Consider the following 16,637-nt stretch of genomic DNA (forward strand, 5'->3'; position numbering starts at 1 on the left):
AGTATTTATGAACGATAATATGAAAAATAACGAAGAATTTTTTCATTGGGACAAACGTGAAAAACGTGAAAAACGCAAACGGCCGACAAGAAAAGATAAGATTCGTTATGTTGAAAGTAACCAACGGCAGACCGATCAGCAAACAGCGACACGTCGAACGGTAACTATAAACCGTCTAATGCATTTCAATGTTATTTTGTAACAGCAAACTTCAACGGCAAACGGATTGTCAAGATCGGCCAAGAAGGCTGATCAATTAGATTACTTTTTTACGAGAAAACACGCGCTATTGCCAGCGCTTTGTCCGTCTGTTTGTAGCAGCAATATCTCTTCACAGGAAAAATGTAGCGAGCTCGGGTTTTTTACATCTAATTCCTGTATAGTTGTAGATGTACCGAAACGAAAGAAATTTAGGGCAATATGAGAGAAAATATTTATTAATACTCTTTCAGAAATGTCGAGACATGAGGAAATATCGTAGTTTAATAGACTACGAGAAAGACTTCGATCGAGTTAATCATACTATCCTTCCGACATTACTACAAACAAGACATCAGGTTTATTAGAAATCTTTATGGAACCAAGAATAAACGGTTAGATATGGACAAACGACAGGGGTTGTATTTTGTCGCCAATACTGTTCAATGTGTACTCTGAGCACATATTTAACCAAGCAATAGGCGATGATGAGGATGGAATAAAAATTAACAGCAGGACATTAAACAACATACGTTATGCATAATCCCGAAGAATTATTGTAACAGAAACAAAAGTATTGGCAATAACAAGACTTCCAAACCCACAACTGAACATAAACAACTATGACATCGCAATAGAGAGAATTGAAAAATTTAAATATTTTGGCAGCTGCAAAACGACAAATGTAGACCCTAAAGTCGAAGTAAAATCACGTATAGAACAAGCTAGAGCCATATTCCTAAAGGTGCAAAACCTTTTATAACGCAACCTTGAATTTAAACCTAAGATACCGTTTTGTAAAGGCGTCGGTGCACTCAGTTGTCTTGTATGGAGCAGAAACATGGACTCAACATATACCTAACGATGAAGTGCTTAAACGTATGGGAAAAGAAACAGAATTACTTACAACAATAAAGAGAAGAAAGGCCGCTTATCCGGGCTACATATACCGTAACAACAAGTATGATATACGGAAATTAATAAGAGGAGGAAAAATCGAAAGAAAACGAGGACAACATCATCTTTAATTCGCATTTCTCAGGACCGAAATAAGTATGCCGAAATTGTCGCCAACTTTCATTAAATGGAGATGGCACCTGAAGAATAAGATGAGAAGAAAATGAATTAAATAAACCAAAATATGATTTTTCTCATACAAAATTTTTCACGTATACAATTTTTCTTTCGGCGCGGTTTTATATGCTAAATTCTTTTCTTATCTTTCGGTGAGGTTCATAACATCGATTTAGTATCTTCAAGAGAAACTACAATAAACGCAAACACAACAATCGACGTAATCTTTGCATAATTAAGTGTTGACAACATTGAAAATTTTATTTTTCATTTTATAAACCAATCATTATGAGAATTGTCAAGAAATAATTAAAGAAAGAAATATTAAATAAATGAAATTATTGATATTTGATATTTACTGATTGTCAACGGTAAAAAATGCACTATAGTCTCTCGTGCCAAAAGTGTGACGACTTTTTTACTTATTTCATTGTATAGATATATAATTCACAAGAAAACTACAAACATACTGAATAGTACAGTTTCTAGTTCTATTTATAAGTTTATTTACATAATTCTACAAATTAAACTGTATCATGAAAAATAAAATGTATGAACTCAATTTATATCACGAAAATTTCACTTATAATACTTGTTAGATGACCATCCACTATATGGTTTGTAACCACCTCCTAAGAAGTTGGTGCCACTATATCCGCCATATCCCCTGTAACCATCATAATCATAGCTGTTGTAATTATTCCAACCACTGTATCCAGGATAATAATTACTGCTATATCCTGGATAATAACTTCCATAGCCGGTTTTGTGATAATTACTGTAGCCTAAAATAAAAAAAAATTAAATTATTTGGCGAAAAATTTAAATTTAACGACTAGAAACTGTATCAAGGACACAACGTGTGAAAAACTGACATTTACATTGTGGAATCTAGTGAAACTTCATATAAAGATAAAATGAATATTATCGGGGCATGTCATGTTTATTGCAAACAGCCTTTGAATTCTCCCCACAAAATTTTAAAAATGGAAAAAGCCAAATATTTTACCATAATTGTTAAGAAAAAAGAGAGAAAATTGCTTTGTGTCAAAACAATCTCACAATTTGTAGACAAAAGCTTGTACAAACTGGAAAACAAATATAATAACTTAATAAAGATACAAATAAAATAAAATTTCATTACACGAGTCCATAGCAAAATTATGCAGCATGCCCGGAATTAAATATTACACTGGCCGACAATTTTATGGCCGAAAAAATACCTGAGCTGAATAATTAACATAAAAATAACATTGAAAATTTGTATTCTGGTGAGTTTTATAGTAAGTGGTTGTCTCTGTATAGTGCAAGAAGTGATTATAAAGACGAAAATGTCGCAGTTGCAAACCAGTTGAAAACCAAGACAAGCAGTGCCCCCCCCCCACGAATGCTGTGTTAGTTGTAGCGTGTTATTAGTGCAGTGGATGAATGGGAATACAAATCATGCCTTTTACGATACCAATGGTATGGCAGGGAACCTACTAACCATTTTGACGACTGCTAATTTTGTTTAACAAAGACTGAAGGTAATTCTAAGGAAGGAAAGCATAAAATCGAGTATCCAAATTTGCCGTCTGCTATACGACCTGTTCCCCAGAACGAAGATTTACCAGTACCGATTGCGTCTTTAGATTCACAAAATATTGTTTTAGAAGATACTGGAGACAACGTATTATTAGAAAGCTCCGAAGAACAATGCAACGACTCTATTTTTACTTCAAGTACCAGTTCCGGTGAGCCACTTTTGATTGTTCATAGTGAGTTGAATGATTTAGCAGGTGATTTGGGGTTATCAAAGCAACAGTCTGAACTTCTTGCTTCCCGTATTAGGGAAATGAACTTGTTAGCCAAAGAGACAGAAATTACGACCTTTGAAAAAAGAAACGTTACATTTTCTACATTCTTCAGTATGGAAAATTCGTTGTATGCATGTTCGGATATTGATGGTCCAATGAAGGAACTTGATATTGAGCATAATCCCAGTGAGTGGCGCCTATTTATTGACCAAATACAGCTTAAAAGCAGTGTTATTAGACAATGGGTTTACGAACCATTGCTGTTTTCTTTGTCTATGGGAGAGTTGGGCAGTATATCAACACTATGTAAACAAAATTGACAAGCAAGAAGTGAGTTTCAATCGGGATCTCAAAACGTTAAGTTTATACCCTTTGTAAATCACAAAAATGTCCTTCTGTCCCCCCTTCACATTTAACTTGGATTGATGAAAAACTTTGTAAAGGCTGTGGATAAATAGGGTGATGGATTTAAATACCTTAGAGAAGTCTATCCCCAGTTGAGTGATGCCAAATTAAAAGAAGGTATTTTTATTGGGCCACAAATAAGAAAATTGTGGGACGATGACAATTTTGCAAAAAAGCTCACCAGACAGGAACTTGGAGCATGGAAGGCATTTGTTAGTGTAGTAAGAGGATTTTTGAGCAGCAATATGGATCCAAACTACCAACAGTTAGTTACAGAGCTTCTAAACGCCTACAAATCCCTTGGTGCTCGATTGTCATTGAAAATTCATTTCCTCCATTCCAATCTGAAATTTTTTCTCGAAAATTAGGGAGCTGTCAGTGATGAACAGGGTGAAAGATTCCACCTAGATATTAGAACAATGGAAATTCGGTATCAAGGAATCAAGGACGATAAGATTCGGCCATGATGGGTAATTACTATTGATTTTTAAGAAGCGAAAATGCCACCCCTCATACAAAATAAAACTAGAGCTAATTGATATTTAAAGTGATTGTTTTCTAAAGTTTTTGTTTTTAATAGATATCAAATATTTTAGCAATGAATATGGTTCTATAAATGTAACTTAAAAACCTTACGTATAACAATTATTTTTTTCATACTTTCATATTGTATAGGTCCATTCGATCACTATATGCTAATTCATTCTTGTGTTAATACAAAAGTTTTTTTGTCGACCAGTGTTATTATTTTCTAGAAAAATATACCCTAAAAATATTTGGAAAAAGATGATATCGATTTGATTTCAATTCCAAATGAATAAGGAAGAAAGAGTCAGAATTTTGAATCTTCTGAAGAAGTCCCGGCAGTGAGTCCTGCGGTTTAGTCCCAGTAAATATCTAACAGATTATCTCTTTTGTAGTTTGAAGATTTGCTCAAATTGAGTCGCACCACACGTGCCCCAGAAGGGAAGGGCAGATCGGAATTGCGATTTAATAAAAGCAGAATAAATTGTTAAGGAGGTGGATAAGTTCATTTCTTTGGAAATTGATATCAGCGGAAAACAGAAGGAACACATTTTTTTAAATAAGGTGGCAATATGTATCTCCCATTTCAAGGAATTGTCCACAACAAGCCCTAAGAATTTTACAGATTCAACAACGTCAATGGTGGTGTTAGGTCACTAGATATGGTCCTATGAAGTGCCGTGAGATCAGGGTTTCTCCAAGAGAAACTATTATCGTCTGCAAAAATGTTGATGTTAAAGAATTACCAATACCATCTTATCAGGATGATTGCAGGAATGTAACACTCGTCCTAAGGAATATAATTTATCTTTAGATTTAAATATTTTTCTTCAAAAATCAAATTTTCATTAAATAATAGTTATTCTTTAGATAATTTTTCCCTAAATTGCTAGTAACTGTTTATATTACAGACTATTTTCTACTTCTCTATAGGAAATGCTCCAAAAAATTTATGTCTCTGACTTTCGTTAGTGCTGCTCAAGCCAGTTTAATAGGATTTGAATCTGAATGATACGTTGGGATCTTCAGTAGTTTTGTCTGTTATATCTACGGCTTATGAAGTATTAATTATAAAAATCAGGTCTTCGCATAACATGACTTATATAGCAATATTTCTTTTTGTCAACCATTATTGTATTACACCATTCATTGTACGTCTATCTTCCTTTCGTGTGAGTTGAAGCATTGTCAATTGAAATTAAATTAACTGTTAATTGAAAGTAGCTCAGGTAGCGAATTTTCATAATTTACAAAGCTTTCATTGTCTTTGTTTACTTTGAGATATCCATCGCAATTGTGATTCATCAATACATCATTACACTATTATAAGACTGGTATTCGTATGCCGCTTCTCCAATATTAAATTCGCCTTCACCTTGATAATGTTTAAATTTTCTTAAATAATCAATCATTTTCACTTTTTCCACTGAAATTAACACAACTATTTCCGACCTCCCTTTTACTAATATTTGTCTGTAAATTAACGGTGTCAGAAAATGATTTTCAGTAACATAAAAATTCATTTCATGTTGTCTATCTATCTATTTCAGTTTTCACATTTTTTTGTAAGCTTCATACCGCGGAAGCGCAAACAGCATCGGATGTGGAATGAGATTAAAGCGATTTCAATACCAGGATCATAAGTAGCAATAACTGCAAAAAATCATATGAGTTTTTCAAAATTTTTCAAATGAATAAAATACAAGTGAAGATTGTAGGATGTAACTTTACTTAATAATTTTTTGACGAATGGAACCATTTTAGACAATTTTTTGATATTTGGAACCTTTTTTATACATTTTTTTATAATAAATGGAGCCTTTCTGACTCATTCTCTAATTGAAACCTTTTCAGATATTTTTATACAGTATGTAACTTTACTAGATAATTTTTTGACGAATGGAATCATTTTCGACAACTTTTCGATATTTGGAACCTTTCTAAACAATTTTATTATAATTGGAACCTTCTTTATACATTTTTTATAACAAGTGGAACCTGTGTGACTCTCATTTTCTAATTAGAATCTCCGTGTACATTTTTGAATCGTGTTAATATACAGGGCTAATCCGCTTCAAATGTCAAATTTGACATTTTTTGTTGTATTTTATTATTTCGTGTCGACATTATTTCGAATTTCTTTAAAAATAGTTTTCGAATGCATGAATACGAAGTCGCTTTAAAAATTTCTAAATTTAATAGCATGTACGCATGAATAAATATCCACCGCCCCTCGTGCCGCCGCAATTCGAATTGTACTGTGTTTTGCGAATCATTGTTTTTTGTCTCGAACATATAGAAACAGAAAAAAAATGGCCGCGATTATTTTCGAACCATCATATTTGGGTTCAGTCGATTTTATAATCACTTTTCTATTCGCTATCCAGCATTGTGACTTCATATACGACAATATTCTCGTGGTTTGAGTGTTATGGTTCAAAATTAAGGAGATTTTAGAAAGGTTATCATACCAGTACAACAAAGATACATATAATCGCAGTACAAAGAACTACCAATCAAAACAATATAAGGTGGAATCACATAGCTCTGCCATGAACTCACTAAAGAATAATCGATTATTGAAAATATTTACTGACGATCAATACTTATTTCAATAGTTATTTGAGTTTTTAATTATCCAATGCTTCAAATTAATTATAAAATTCTGGAATTAAATCTACCAAATACTAGCTACCTCCGTATCCAGGTCTGGAATAACCACCATATCCTGAATATCCGCCGTATCCAGTGTAACCACCATATCCTGAATAGCCGCCATACCCAGAACTTCCTATGTTGTAGTTATCGTAACCAAGTCCCCCGTATCCACTACCTAAATAGCTTCCTGATGTAACTAACCCATAACCTCCACCTTGTACTGCTGCTACAAAAAAGCATAAGCCTATTATCTGCAACAGATAAAAAAATTGTCACTTATGGATTTGAATTAGTATATAGAAATACTAATTTAACTGTATATTTTGGGTTGGTTTGTCGAAGTGAAAAGTGAAATAAAAACAGATCCGCTAATCCTTACTCCTTACTAATATTATAAATGTGAAGGCGTGGATGTTTATTACGCTTACACGCAAAAACTACTTGACGAATCATCATGAAACTTTGTACACATATTCTGGGAGGTACTAGAAGTAACATAGTATAATTTTTATTAAAAAAATTTCTCACAAAAATAAATGTTGTCAACAAATATCGACATTTTGCTACTTCAGCGCCATCTACAGTTCAAACCCTAAATACTATATTATCGACGTACGATATTACCGACGATCAAGTCAATATCTATTTAATTGAATTGACTATAGTTTCAGCTGGTTTGGAAATTTTGAGGTTAGGTACCATTGCTATTTTCAACTATAACTGAATGTCTAAAAAATGCCTCGGAAGCTTAAATCTAAATTATCTAAAAATTCGTTACGGGTCCGTGCAGCAAAAGTTGCACGAAATCAAGAATCTTCGGTTCATGCAGAGCTGAAAAGACAACAGCAAGTAAGACGACAAAGTGATTTGAGAGCTGCTGAAACACCTCTTCAGACCCAACGTCGTTTAGAAAGACATGTTAGCAGCGGGTAGCTAGAAGAGCGATAGGAACGCCAGAGAAAGGAATATTGTTCGAGCAGAAATAGATACCACACGACGTCGAAATTCCAATTTGAAAGATGTACATGGAGAAATTATGGATACGGAACTAAGTACTTCATATCCTGTCGAGTTTTTAAATTTCCTTGAACTGTCAGGTGTACCGTCACATAAACTTCAATTAAAATTACCAGTACCGGTAATACTGATGCGCAATCTAGATGCTCTTCGGCTATGTAATGGAACAAGGCTTCGTATAACAAAATTTGGGGCAGAATATACTTGGAACTACTATTTTAACAGGTATCGGCAAAGGAGAAAATGTTACCATACCTCGGATTCCAATTATTCCAACTGACCTTCCTTTTCAATTTAAAAAAGTTCAGTTTCCGGTCAAGCTTAGCTTTGCTGTTACTATAAACAAAACACAAGTGCAGATATTACAGGTAGCAGGAGTGCTTCTCTCATGACCAACTATATGTAGCGTGCTCACGTGTACCTAGTGCCCGGAATTTACACATATTTGTACCCAAAGAAAAAACTTATAATATAGTCTACCAAAATACTCTAGATTAATACTCAGCATTTTATCTTTTCAATTGTTAGAATTCAAAACTATTTACTTTTGTTACAGGAAAATATATTTTAATATTAGTTATTTTATTTCAATAAAGCATGTATGTGATGATTTTTAAAAATCGATAATACTAACCAAGCAATAAAATCATATTGATATATTTCTATTATAATCATTTCCGGGGCCGGATTAAGCTAGGGGCTTGGGGGGGCTATAGCCCCGGGCCCCATGTCCAAGAGGGCCCCATCATTTGGAAATCATTTTGTATTTTTTGATGTGTTGATACCACAAATCTAACGTATTGATATTATTTTGTGAATTTTTCCGGGTTTTCGAATTCCTTAAGAGGGCCCCGTCATTATTTTAGCCCCGGGCCTTATAAATCTTAATCCGGCCCTGATCATTTCTGATACTTATTTAATGGATTCGATGCGAGCGAAGCCGTAAAGTAATTGATAAATCCTCATTACGAAACTTTGAAATTTATGTTTCCAATACACAATTTTTGTATAAGAAGCTGGCCCATACTAAAATTACCGAGCTATCCGTAAGAAAAGGAATACAGAAAGGCTTTTTATTAGAGGCTGAATAGACATGTATTATTATTGTAAAAATACTATTACTACACGATATTATTAAATATCTCACTAATAATTTTTACTGAATCATTCAAAACAAAATTTCAAATAATGGTATACAATCTCTTGTCTTGAATATACTATGGTCACCTAGTACTCTTAATTTTATTTTTATGTATTTGTTCTTGTTCTTTCTTATCTCCAATTCTCTTTCGTTGACTTTCCTATTATCCTGAGTTTCGATTCTTCTAGGGCTTTTTTATTTGTTGATATTACTTCCTGCATCCCACTCTGCACGGATGTTTTTATGAAGGTTCTTTTGACTACAGCTTTTTTCTTGGTGAGGTATATTAAATGGCAATGTCGATAATGCTTATCCTTGTTTAGTCCCTATTTTCTCGTCTGACTTTTCTGTCAAGTTTTCTATGGTTAGTACTTTCGCTTTGGATCTTTCCATTTTTATTTTTTTTTTTTCGTCTTTTATTAGCTTTCTTTTATTTATACCATCAGAAGCTTGTTTAAAATCGAAACTAGTATATTTATAAAGCCCTGTTGGTTAGTCGTTTTTAAACTTATTTGACTATCATTGTGATTAATATTTTGTATCTGATGTTTGAAAGCATAATTCCTTTACAGTAGCTACCAATTTTTTTACCACAGCTAAAGGTTCAATCATATTGATTGGTGAGATATTCATTTAAAAGGTAAGTAATTTTGTTAATTAAGTTACATAACTAGTAGTCAATGTAGCTTTTTACTAATTTTGACTTGCTAAATACTAAAATAATAATTATTTCATACTTATTGGTAGTTCAAAACAGAACACTAAACCACATTGTTTCTAATAATTTGATTATAACTTTTTACTTCTTAGACCGTTTTATATACATTTTGTGATGATTTGACTCGATTTTAGATCTTCTTTAATTAAAATTTCTTTTAAAAATAGACAAAATCTTGATGTTTCGATCTACTTCGGTCTTTATAAGAATTAATGTACGTATTTAATGATAACACTGCTTAACAAATTTTTTTGTAGTAACACAAGAATGAATAGCATATTGTGATCGAATGGGCCTAAACAATACGAAAATATGAAAAAAATAATTGTTACACGTAAGGCTTTTAAGTTACATATTCATTGGTGAAATATTTAATATTTAGTAAAAAAATGATTTCACGTTTTTTAAATCGTATATATTAACAATATTTATAGTTTACATCTAATAAACATGCCTCACATCTATTAAAAAACAAAAAAAAAATCACTTCAAATATCAATTAGCTCTACTTTTCCTTTTTTGAGGAATTGCACTTTCGTCATCGTCATTGATGCCGAATTTCCATTGTTCTAAGATCTAGGTGGGACCTTTCACCCTGCTGATCACTGACATCTCCCAATTCTCTAAGGTATTTGAATCCATCGACCTCTTTATCCATAACCTTTACATAGTTTTTCATCAATCCAAGTGAAGGGGGGGCAGAAGGACATTTTTGGGATTTAAGGGGTATAAACTTAACGTTTTGAGATCCCGGTTGAAACTCACTTCTTGCTTGCCAATTTTTTTTACATAGTGTTGATCTACTTCCCAACTGTCCCATAGACAAAGAAAACAGGAATGTTTTTGTAAATCCTCCTTGAAGTGCCATTAAAATTCCAATCATCTGCAGGTCTCCACATATCTGCAACTTATACTTGTTCTAGTTAATTTTGTCTAAAAGTAAGCGAATATTTTCATAAGTTTCTTTCATCTTCACAGAATGAGCAACTGTTATAGATGGTTTTAAATTTCCATTTTGTAATAACACTGCTTTTAAACTGAATAAACTGTAGACTGCACAAAATGTAGCATTTCTTTTTTTAAAGGTCGTCATTTCTGTCTCTTTGGCTAACAAGTTCCATTCCTTAATACGGGCAGCAAGAAGTTCAGACTGTTGCTTTGATAACCCCAAATCACCTGCTAAATCATTCAACTCACTTTGAACAATCAAATGTGGCTCGCCGGAACTGGTACTTGGAGTAAAAATAGAGTCGTTGCATTGTTCTTCGGAGCTTCTTAATGATACGTTGTCTCCAGTATCTTCTAAAACAATATTTTGTGAATCTAAAGGCGCAATCGGTACTCGTAAATCTTCGTTATGGTGAACAGATCGTATAACAGACGGCAAATTTGGATACTCGATCTTGTGCTTTCATTTCTTAGAATCATCTTCAGTCTTTGTTAAACAAAATTGGCAGTCGTCATGCTTTTTTCTTCCCATTCATCCACTGCACCAATTCCACGCTACAACTAACATAGCACACCTGCTGGGCCCACTGATTGTCTCGGTTTCCAATTAAAGTACCAAAATATTTGAAATAGGCTTTCTTCACATTTTCGGAGTGCGATTTCACCATAAAATTCTCCACAAATATAGCAAAATTTGTCAGGAGAAGTTTTGCAACTGCGGCGCGTTTGATTCGACATTTTCGTCTTTATACATCGAACTCCAATAATTCGAACTGCAAGGGACCGTAACAAAAGTTCGAATTATCGAGGTGTTCGAATTATCGGAGTTGTGCACATTTACATACTATATGTATGCATTTCGATGCATCTTTCCATTTTATAAATAAATAAATATGTTATGGGTATATAACATGTTTATTTATTTATTTAAAATAATAATTTGTATACGTTTGAAGAATTTTTGGTCCTAAAAAAGACCGATTATTTATCTTAAAATAAAAAAAATACATATATTTATTTTTTTGTAAAGAAATCAGCTATGCTAGATTGCTTCATGCTTACGATTTTTTCCTTTGAAGCAAATCGAGTGATTTCTTCTTAAAAGTCGTCAGGTATCAATAAAACTCTGGCGCCCTTCTTTCAGAAAAAATCAGTCACCACGTTTGCTCTTTACTCTACTTTGTCTCTCTCCAATTCGCTCCCTCTCTCTTTCTCTACAGTTTGAAGGTGCAATTAAATCCGTCCCGTGAACACGTCGTTTTTAATTGCACCTTCAAACTGTACCATCAATACATAATAAAATCGTCGCACCGGTTTTTGGGGAAAACCCAGCAGCTCTAATTCTCTTTTCAGTCGTTTCATACATTCGTCCTCTAATTGCAGTTCGAACTAGAAAACTATTTAGGAATGCTTTCTTAGCTCTACCAGTAATAAAATCGTCGCGCCGGTTTTTGGGAAAAACCAGCCGCCGTCTGCAGTTCACCCATATTTCACACTTACAAAATATCGTCGTCTTACCTAGAATCTGAAGATTCGAATTTTTCAATTTTTTTCAACACTAACAGTTCGAATTTTTTAATACATATGTACATACATAATTTATACAAGAAAAATTCGAATTTTTCAATTATTCGAACATCAAAAATTCGAACTTTTCAATTATTTAAACGCCAAAAATTCGAATTTTTCGGTAATTTTAACACAGAAAATACGAATTTTTTTGATAATTCGAACTTCAAAAGTTCGAATTATCGAGGTTTTTTTACATGTGTTAGTATAGGAATGTCAAGGGACCGACGCAAAAGTTCGAATTAACGAGGAATTCGAATTATCGGTGTTCGAATTATCGGAGTTCGACTAATCACTTTTTGCACTTTGAAGAGAGAACCAGAACCAGAGAGTATCATACAGTTCAGGTATTTTTTCTGCCATAAAATTTACCGATCCTAACCGCCCCTTTATAAAATTACCTACCTGCTAATGTAAACAGAAATAATTAAGCTATTGAAAATTGGTATGTGTTAGGGCTTAATAAATATTTTTTCTATCATTGGCCGGGTATTTCCATTTTAAAAATAAATGTCTTGCCTATGTTACGAAAATCTTGTCGGAGAATGTAATCTGTACTAAATTAATTTGCAACGAGTGTTATCATTACAATTCTACTAATCGTTATTTATGTTAATTATGTTTTCAGTTATCATTTTAATTAGACGCTATTTTCAGTAAGCGGAGCGCAGGTATTTTTAAGGTTATAGAATGTCTCACTACATATTTTTATAGAAGATATATTTTAGTCCAGAAGAACGTGCTCCATCTAAATTGCTAATGTTATTTTTATTTTGTTAAAATATAATATGAATCAGCAAATTATCTTATTCATGACATATTTATTCAAAGAGATTCGTAAACAAAAAGCAATTAAATAAATTACATACTTTGACTGTATTACGCAATTAGATTACTAATTATTTAATAAAAAATGTCGTGAGAATAGGTAAAAGCATACATGAAAAATGGTACCTGCATTCTAATATCCGTTATTTCAATACTTTTTTCTATTTATTCGAATTTACTTAAAACAAAAGGAAATTCAAAAAGATTACTGAATTTCTCGAATGGAGTGGGAAGTCGATTACAAATTAATTTCTTTAAAAACTCGGAATTTGGAGTAAATAAAATCGAAGTGACAACTGTGCTACAATACGTGAACAAAGGAATATTCAAAATGTATATAAAAAAAGCGTAACCCGCCGAATGGCATGTTACAACATCTTAACGTCACAAAACTTAAAAGTACTTCTATTTTAAGCTAGCGTGAGCAGTTGATGTGGAATTGATCCAAAAATACTACAAATTTTCTTACAATATGTGATCCTGCTGAACATAAGGGTCTGGAATAGTGTATAGCTTCACTACTTCCTGAACATAGTGCAGAGATATCTCCAATGAAAACTGATAGTGATCTACTTCCATATCCAAAATAAATTTTTGATCACGTCTTTCAACACTCTACCTTTTCATCCTTGCCTGCGTATCGTACATCTCCAGACCAAAAATTCTAAGATTCTTTATATACCAGACACCAGACTATGTTCAGCAGAAGGAGCAGCAGCTAGGTAGAAGAATATACCAAAACCTCATATTCTATACGCAAAACAATTGTCCTTCCATGACAAACCATAACAAATAACCGGTTTTGAATAATCAAAAGCCTCAATCTTGTCGTTCTGTAGTCGCTGCACGACCCATGGATCTATAACCTCTATAAATTATTGAGTCTGCGTTAACACAGAAGTAAGCGCGTGGATATTCTATTGGAAACTCATCGATATACCAGGTTCACATAATTCAACAATCCCACGGATAAAATCATTTAGATTAATTCTTCACACTGCAATTTAAACGTAAATATAAAAGCTTTGATGAAATTTACCTGAGCCTCTTGTACATGAACATTTCAATTCGCATTCCTCATCGGGAAAAAATGATTTATTTATTTAGGTATGTAACTCAATTAATAAAGTAGATATGGAAAAGTCTGTATAGAAGAAATGTGAACTAAAAGCTGATTGGAAATATTAAAGCAATGTATAAAAGAAGAAGGACTTATATCAAAAACGTCTAAATGGAAAATTTGTACAGGAAAATTTTGATAATCCGGAACAACACTACAGCTTTATTAAAAGAAGCCTGATTGCTGCAGCCCTGGGAAGATCCAATAACACCAGAAGATCAAAAACGTACTGGTGGAACAAGGAAATTGAGGATCTCATAAAAGATAAGAGAGTGAAGTTCTCCAAGTTTCTATGCACGAAAAATGACAATGATAAAAGAAATTTTAAAGAAGCACAAACAAAAGTAAGAAAAGCTATAACAAAAAAGAAAAACGTGACAAGGGAAAATACCTGCACTCAAATAAACACCTACCTAGGAGGCAGCAGAAACACAGAAAGTTGGAGAACCTTAAAATCACTTCGAGAAGATAGATCAAAAAATCTTATATCGCCAATAACATTAAAAATATAGGATGAGTACTTCTCTAAATTATTTACAGAAACAAGGCCAGTGTTCGAAAATCAAAGACGGGACAATATAAATATTATCACTTCTCCGCTTTGAATTACAATTAAAGAAGTAAAAGACGTTTGTCAGTCACTAAAAAATCGAAAATCTCCAGGTCCGTGTCTAATAGCACCAGAGTTGGCACTGAAAAACTTTTTTCTCATCTGCAAATGATTTTCCAGAAGTGTATAAATAGTGAAGCGCTACCCGAAGAGTGGAAAACATCTTACATGACTACCGTATATAAAAAAGGTGGCAGAGAAAACTGCAACAACTACAGGGGACTTGCAGTGCTGTGTACAATATCCAGAATTTATGGAAAAATCATTTAAAAAAATCGAACAGGAGTATTGCAACATGGAGGCAGAAGAACAGACAGGCTTCAGAGCGGGCAGGTCGACTATTGATCATTTATTTACGATCTCGCAATTAATTGATAAAAAAGCCACCCAAAATCAACAACTCCACCTTTTGTACTCCATTGAACTCCATTAATAAGGGGTTAAAACAAGGATGCTGTTTGTCGCCCAAACTTTTCAAGATATACCTAGAACACGCACTAGCACACTGGAAAGAAGAAATGTAAGAAAAGAAAATGTAAGGACACACTGTATACCCTGTGTTTTGCAGATGACCAGATTATCTTGGCACAGGACAACGAAGACTTAGTATATATGGCAAGAAAGTTAGTAGGGGAATGTAGGAAATGGGTCCTGGAAGTAATTTTGAGTAAAACGAAGTATATGTGTATTGGAAGAGAACAACAAAATTTAATACTTGAAGAAACACAACAAAAAATAAGTCGTTGTACAAAATACAAATACCTAGGCATGATCATCACTAATGATGGAAGATTAGATGAAGCAATCGCACAAAGAAATAACCAAGGAAGACAAGCAATAAGACAACTAAATAGTGTATTGTGGGACAAACTAATATCCAAGGAAAACAAACATCGAATATACAATAGCATAATAAAAAGTATAACAACATATAGTAGCGAAGTCTGGCCGCTAAAAGAAAAAACAGTAAAAATTCTTGATATCACAGAAATGGATTATTGGAGACGCGCGGCAGGAATCTCAAGACGTGAAAAAATAAGAAACGAGAGAATCAGGGAGATCAAGAAAGTACAGCATACGATTACAGAAGACATTAGGGTGAATCAGTTAAGATGGTACGGACATGTACAAAGAATGCCTGAAGACCGCATACCCAAAAAAAATTTAAATTGGACACCACGAGGAAGAAGAAAGAGAAGAAGACCAATATTAAGTTGGAGGGAGGGCATCGAGAAGGATATTCGAGAAAGAGGATCGGAAGATCTTTGGGAAAATCGGGAAAGATGGAAACTGGGAACCGGAAGATGGCGAAGAACGTTTTAACCAAGGAGGTGGGCTAAATCCAACGCTATTTATTATATTAATGGACGATATCATCAAAAAGTGTAGCCAAAACACCGGAAAATTATATGCAAAGAATACAAGTAGGAGAAAGCGCTTTTGCTGAAGACATCGTCATAATGGCAAATACAAGAATATTAACATATGGAATGATTCACTGAGGAAGCATGAAATGAAGATCAACGTGAAAAAATCAAATGTGTCGGAAATTTCATCAGGAACTAAACATTTGTATAAATAAGTCATAGATAAAACAAGTAAATTATTACCAATACTTAGGGGTTATAATTGGAAATTAGAAATTAACACACGAATAGACAAAGTCATTAAATGTTATTATGCAATGGATAAAAAATTTATCAACAGAAAGGAAATATCAAGGACAACAAAAATGAACGTGTGCCACTTCATATACAGACCGATACTCACATACGGATGCGAGACATGACGACAAGACGAGTGAAACGGATAACCAGGAAAGATCGTATTAGAAACCAGACAGTGAGAGCTGAGTTAAAAGTAGAAACTGATTGGATTTTAGAAAAAAAAAGGCAACTGAGTGGGGGCACTTACACAGAATGAAAAATAACAGAGTAGTGAAACAAATATGGCAGGCAAGACCAGGGAACAAAAGAAAAAGAGGGAGAACGAATATTACCTGGGACAAAACAATTGCAAAAATCTTTAAA

The 16,637-nt window shown here is 33.4% G+C and overlaps 1 protein-coding gene across 2 annotated transcripts in view; it reads right to left on the reverse strand.

Annotated features, from left to right (window-relative positions):
- Positions 1 to 260: 260 nt before the first annotated feature.
- Positions 261 to 16,637, reverse strand: part of LOC130445691 (prisilkin-39-like) — a 30,436-nt gene continuing 14,059 nt past the window's right edge. Inside the window, exons 2-3 of one of the 2 annotated variants that reach the window (XM_056781500.1) lie at positions 6,694 to 6,907; positions 261 to 2,057 (exon numbers count right to left, since the gene is read on the reverse strand). In XM_056781500.1, the coding sequence (XP_056637478.1) occupies positions 1,852 to 2,057; positions 6,694 to 6,907 (420 nt within the window). In that variant the 3' untranslated portion in view covers positions 261 to 1,851. Of the gene's footprint in view, positions 2,058 to 6,690; positions 6,908 to 16,637 lie in introns of both variants that reach the window. The other variant, XM_056781499.1, reaches the window with a different exon arrangement.

This window comes from Diorhabda sublineata, chromosome 6 (assembly GCF_026230105.1).
Source record: "Diorhabda sublineata isolate icDioSubl1.1 chromosome 6, icDioSubl1.1, whole genome shotgun sequence".
In the NCBI taxonomy this organism is placed as follows: domain Eukaryota; kingdom Metazoa; phylum Arthropoda; class Insecta; order Coleoptera; family Chrysomelidae; genus Diorhabda; species Diorhabda sublineata.